The 6,348-nt window shown below is 33.5% G+C and overlaps 1 protein-coding gene across 3 annotated transcripts in view; it reads left to right on the forward strand.

Moving 5' to 3' along the window:
* The window catches only part of LOC107708138 (RNA-binding protein Raly-like), a 96,114-nt gene that overhangs the window by 85,241 nt on the left and 4,525 nt on the right, over positions 1–6,348 (forward strand). For all 3 annotated transcript variants that reach the window (XM_016512295.1, XM_016512297.1, XM_016512296.1), the window contains 2 exons: positions 3,226–3,356; positions 3,568–3,612. In XM_016512295.1, coding sequence (XP_016367781.1) covers positions 3,226–3,356; positions 3,568–3,609 — 173 coding nt within the window. In that variant the 3' untranslated portion in view covers positions 3,610–3,612. The remainder of the gene's footprint in view (positions 1–3,225; positions 3,357–3,567; positions 3,613–6,348) is intronic.

The raw sequence follows: 6,348 nt of genomic DNA on the forward strand, positions 1-6,348 counted from the left end.
AAAAACGTACAGAATACAGCTATTTATCTACTAGACTAGAACAACAACTTTTTGACAAAACCTTCAAATCACCACAAAAAATAAATAACTATGCTAGGGCCCTACGAAATACGTTTTATTTTTTCCCAAATTCCTTTTTTTTTTTTTTTTTCAAAATTTAAATTTGATTTTTTTTTTATTTAGAAATTCTGCGTTGTGTATTTTAATTTTTCTGGTTATGGAATGAAGGCATAACACATTAATTTAATTGATCTTATATCACGATTTAAGTGTAATGACCTTCCTTTGATTAATTCATCCAAACTTTGACAAATTCCGTGACATTCTGCGTTATACAGTAAATTCTGTTGACTGGATTCCGCAATTCCATCCGTGTTTTCCGCATCGCGGAAATCATAGGGCCATAGGCGTACCTTGCAGGAAGGGAGTCGCTGTCATCAGAATCCTGCATGTTGCCAGATGTTGAGGGTCCTGAGGTGTGCACCAACCCATTTAGAGCGTCTGTAATGAGCCGATTTCATGGCTTCGTTTTGATGAGGTTGACTTTGGAAAAAACGTTCAAAAATTTCGAAATTATCGTACATTATGGGATTTTTTTCATTATTGATCGTACATCGTACAGAGGTCAAAATTATCGTACAAATACGATAATTATCGTACGTCTGGCAACACTGCTCCCGCTTCACAATTAAGCGGCGCTCGCGCTACTGCCAATTCCATCCGTGTTTTGACTTCGGTAAATCGGTTTTGGCAAATACAAACTACGTGATTATTTTTCATGAGTCCAAAATCCCGCCGTGCAAGAAAACATGCAATCTACCCGAGACTTGATCAATAAGGGAAGCCGTCTTTTATTGCAAAATAGAGAAAAAACATTTTAAATTTAAGTAAGCTTCTTAACCTTCGTAAAACACTCCCGATAGACGACTAAAATGGTTCACTGCAATAAAACATGCTAATTAACACAAAATTTGGGATTAAACGGGTAAGATTTCATGACATTTATGATGTCTACTGTACTCACAGTGATATAGCTATGCTGGCTACCTACAAGGACAGCTAGGGTCGATTACGTTAGCTAACAACACATTTGACTTACCCTTCCAGTGACGACATAGCAGGTTGAATATTCATCAAAAAATTAGATTGGCTCCATTTGTAGCCCTCCAGGCTTTTGTAGGCTTTTAAAGAGTCTCCGGAGTAACGTTAGGAGGGAAAGTTGATGAGGTAGTTGTAGATATCAGGATACTGGAGGTCAGGAAATCTATCCGTTCCTTTATTGATAGACTACACGTTAAAAGCACCACGGGGGCATTATAGGGATCTGTTATGCTTAATCTATTACGTTTTGCTATGTACATGTCTATGTCTTTTGAATTAAAGTACGTAGTGAACTCTGTTGCCTTGAAACTCATGCTGGCGCCATTCATTTCATATTCGCTCCCGGCTGTCCCTGCCTGCCAGCATGGTGGTGTAAACAGAATGGGTCATGTGACGTCCGGAGCTCTATACAGTTGATTGGTGTTGTAGGGGAACAACTCACTTCGTGATGGAATGCAGGCATATGCCCCTAAAATTCAACATATTGAGGAAAAACGCGCCTATATGATATTTTATCTCATTTATATCATGTGATATAGGTAAGCAATATCACACCAGCAACGAGTGCAATATCACACGAGTTTAGCACGAGTGCAAATGTGGTATTGATTTTATACGGTTCAGTAAATAGGAACTAAATATTGTCTAAAATATTACACAATATTGTTTTTGCAGAACTGTTGTGCGTCTCCAAGCAACACACAATTTCTAAATGAATCCGCGTTTTGAACAAATCAGGTGAACCAATGATTCAATAGCCCATTCAAAAAGAGAGCCATTTACTTCATTCCTGAACAAATCAGCCGTTTGAACGAATCAAATGAATGAATCAATTAAATTTACGGCCACCTACTGGCAGTTTAATTTCTTATTTAGAGTATAATTTCATTAAAAATTATTTCATAATTACGTATTAAAGGGGTCATATGATGCGATTTCAAGTTTTCCTTTCCTTTGTTACAAGCTCTTGGTGCATAAAGAAGATCTGTAAAGTTGCAAAGACTAAAGTCTCAAATCCAAAGAGATATTCTTTATAAAAGTTAAGAGTCAACCACGCCTACCTAAAACGACTCGTTCTAACACGCCCCCACATACCTACGTCACTATCTGGGAAGATTTGCATAACGCCGCCCAAATATTCACGCAAAGAAAGAAGGCGTAACTTAAAAATATTTGGCTGCACAACTGTTGATAATTCTAATAATAAAGAAAAATAATGTGTTTTTTGAACATTAAAGCATGTCAACATATTCTGTTACACCAAATACACAAAATAATGATCTTTAAAATAGCATCATGACCCCTTTAATAAAAAAAATCTGGAAATAAAAAAAAAATCTTTCTACAGCTACTTTTTGTAATCTTTTTCATGCTTTTCTCATGTAACACAATAATGGCTTTAAATTGTCTTTTGTGGGTACCTTCTCAACCAAATTTGATGTGCAATTAATATGTGAATAATTAGATTAATTAATCACCACACCGTGTAATTAATTAGATTAAAATTTGTAATCGATTGACAGCCCTTTTATCAATACTTTTTTTTTTTAAGTCAGGTTTTTGAGTAATGTTTATTTGTTCATCTCTCAATCATCATTGTATTGTATGTCATTGTTTTGCCCCCCACAATAAAAATACAGCTTTAATCATAAACCTAAGCATTTGAATATCTTCCTAAGACATATACTTGGGAGAAATATAGTGACAACTGATATTTCTATGCATTTTATGTAAGTAGTCTGCTATAGGCTACTGTTATAAAGATCTCACTGATTTACATTACAGGCTATTAGAATTTCAGCTTACTTCTTGGCCATAGAAATATCAACATCTGCACCAAATTGCATATTTTTGCTTAGTTTGGGCCTCTGAATCCTTGAGTATGAGCTTCATATTCTGACTATATCATACTATATGAGCCATAAAAGCCAAATGTATCAAATATGATACATATGCAAACATTGTTTTTTATATTTAATTATTATTTTATGTGTCAGGTATTACAAGGTTAAAAAGCCTGATGACATGTTACAGCACCAGTTATATAAGTGTAGCTTAATTGTTGATGTTGTGTATGTAAATGTACGTAAATGTATATAAACATAAATGTTTGTCTGTGTACAGAGTTGCAGAAGGCAGATGAAATGAAGAGCGAACTGTCTCAGGACGAGTCAGGCTCAGAGTCAGAGGAACTGCTGCACAGTGATGTGGAGGAGGGCGAGGAGCACACACACGAGGATTGTGACGAAGACATGGTAAGAGATGTAGGGACAGAGGCAGGAGAAATGAGAAACCTAAATGATATTGTAAGGTCAGAAGACCAGAGATTATGAGAGTAGGGAATATGTTCTTAAAAACACTGTGTCATATCAGTTTTATAAATCATCAAACGCTCACACATTGTACCATATGAATGTTAAAGTTAACGGTCACTAAAAAATGATTTATTATCTCTTCTCTCTTCAGGAAAACAATCACATATCTGAAATGGATTCCATTCTTCAATAAAAGGCAAGAACTCAAAGCTGGAACAATGGATTCTTGGATTGCAGCGATAATTCAAACCATGAGATGTTTTACAAGTTTCCAAGCTTGAGTTTCAGGATTGTTCTTCACGCAGAAAACAGATTGTATAAATGAAGTTAGTGAGTACAAACCACTAAATCTAGGTCCACAGGGTAATTTATCCGGTTCAATTCTAAAGATCCATTAAGCATGACAGCAGGACATATTTTGGGAGTTTCTTGAGCTGTGAGGACTTTTGAATGTTTTGTCTAACAAAAAGCTACCTTTTCAAGCCGAACATCTCACAAAAGAAGATTTAAAACATACAGCAATCTATATACTGCCATTCAAAGACGTGGGGTTGTTAAGATTTTTAAATTGATTTTGAAAGAAGTCTTTTATGCTCACTGAATTTATTTGATCAAAAATACAATAAATCAGTAATACTGTGAAATATTATTACAATTTAAAATAACTGTTTTCCATTTTATCATGTAATTTATTCATTCCTGTGATGCAAAGTTACATTTTCAGCATCATTACTTCAATCTTCAGTGTCACACGATCCTTCAGAGATCATTCTAATTTGCTGATTTGATGCATTTTAGGATGCTTATTATCAATTTCGTAAACAGTTGTGCTGCTTAATATTTTTGTGGAAACCATGGTACGTTTTTTCAAGAGTTATTGATGAATAGAAAGTTCAAAAGAACAGCATTTATTTGAAATTAGTGCTGTCAAACGATTCATCGCGATTAATCGCATACAAAATAAAAGTTTTTGTTTGCATAATATATGTGTGTGTTCTGTGTATATTTATTATGTATATATTAGTACACACACATACAGTATATATTTTGAAAATATTTACATGTATTTACATGTCTATATTTATATTCATAAAATGTATATTATAAATAAATATATTTAATATATAAACATAACATATTTTTCAGAAATATATACATGCATGTGTGTGTATTTATATATACATAATACCAGCATACATACATATATTATGTAAACAAAAACTTTTATTTTGGATGCGATTAATCGCAATTAATCGTTTGACAGCACTATTTGAAATACAAATCTTTTGTGAAATGCAAATGTCTTTACTGTCACTTTTGATCAATTTAATTGATCCCTTCTGAATAAAAGTATTAAAAATTAATTAAAATCTTATTGACCCCAAACTCTTGAACGGTAGTGTATACTGTTCAAAATAAATATTAACTAAATAAATACTAATATATACATAATAAATATACACAGAACACGCACATATATTATGCAAACAAAAATCGCGATTAATCGTTTGACAGCACTAATTTCAAATAATAAAGGTTTTGTTTATATGTTATATTTGTATGCTCAAATATATTGATGAGCCAGTCCATTTTAAAACAGTTTAACACTTTCACACAAAACAGTTAGATGGAATAATCTCAAACTAAAAACCTTTTGAGTTCTTGTCAGATTTACAGTATTGGCACATGTACTGTATATGTACAAAAAAAACTCCAGACAGCTTAAAAAAAAATTATGTTCATCCAGAAGATGAGTTTTGTACCCTGAAATACATTTTTGTAAATTCTCCAGAGGTCAGATCTCTCTTTTGATTTTATTCAGACAGAGAACACTACTGGGTATTTGCCAAGAAAATATCAGAACAGTTTCGTTCTGATTATGTTAGCATTGCTTTATCAGGTCCTTCTTTGGTGGTCTGAGAGAGTTTCACATACAACACCATCCCCGTCTGTGACCTATGAGCATTAAGTTTATCAAAATAAATGGAAGTAGCTGTGGTTATTCTTACTAATCTGTTTTCAAGGTGTAGCGTCTCAACTTCTGCTGTTTCAGTAGAAACATTGCCATATGTTTGGCTACATAAATACAAAGGACAATGTGGAATCTGATGGCGGTTTCCACCTGATCCTTCTGTGTGTTGTTTGTGGATCACCAATCTGTTTGTCTGACTAATCTGCCTGACCACAATCTTATTGCCGCCAGTAACGGAGTTAACGGAGTACAAAGTTAACATCACACTGAACACAAATTAGCGATCGGTCACACTTGCCTCTATGAAATTCTCTGCATTAGGAGACTTTACATTGGCTGTCAGGCTGTTGTGGTTGAATCTCATGAAAAAATCACCCAGGTCCTTTTTCACCACAGAATTAAAAGAATCAAAATCAAAATCATATTTTGCATTAGAAAAATTAAGCCTATGTTTAGGATTTTTTGCATTATTGCATTGCTTTAACGACAAGTACATTTTTCGGTTACACTTTATTTTAAGGTGTACAGTGTAACTATACATTTAAGTACTGAGTAATATTAATTAACCATGCACTTACTATATGGTTAGGGTTAGGATTTGGGTTTGGCTTAGGTGCAGGTTACTTGCATGTAATTATGCATAATTATTTGTTATTATAATAGTAAGTACATGTAACATGTGTAACAATGACACCTTAAAATAAAGTGTTACCAATTTTTCCACCCATATTTGTATTAATGACCTGTATCATGTACAAAATATTGTTTAAAAAAACAATATTTTTTTAGTATTTAAATTTATTTAGTGTATTCAATCAATCAATTCAAGTTTATTTGTACAGCGCTTTTCACGATACAAATCGTTGCAAAGCAACTTTACAGCAAATTAAGTTTCTACAATATTTAGTGGTAGCTTATCAGTGGTGACTGTCAGTCAATGTACATATGGCAGAAATGTAC

Source organism: Sinocyclocheilus rhinocerous, unplaced genomic scaffold (genome assembly GCF_001515625.1).
Source record: "Sinocyclocheilus rhinocerous isolate Xijiao unplaced genomic scaffold, SAMN03320098_v1.1 scaffold113, whole genome shotgun sequence".
NCBI lineage: Eukaryota > Metazoa > Chordata > Actinopteri > Cypriniformes > Cyprinidae > Sinocyclocheilus > Sinocyclocheilus rhinocerous.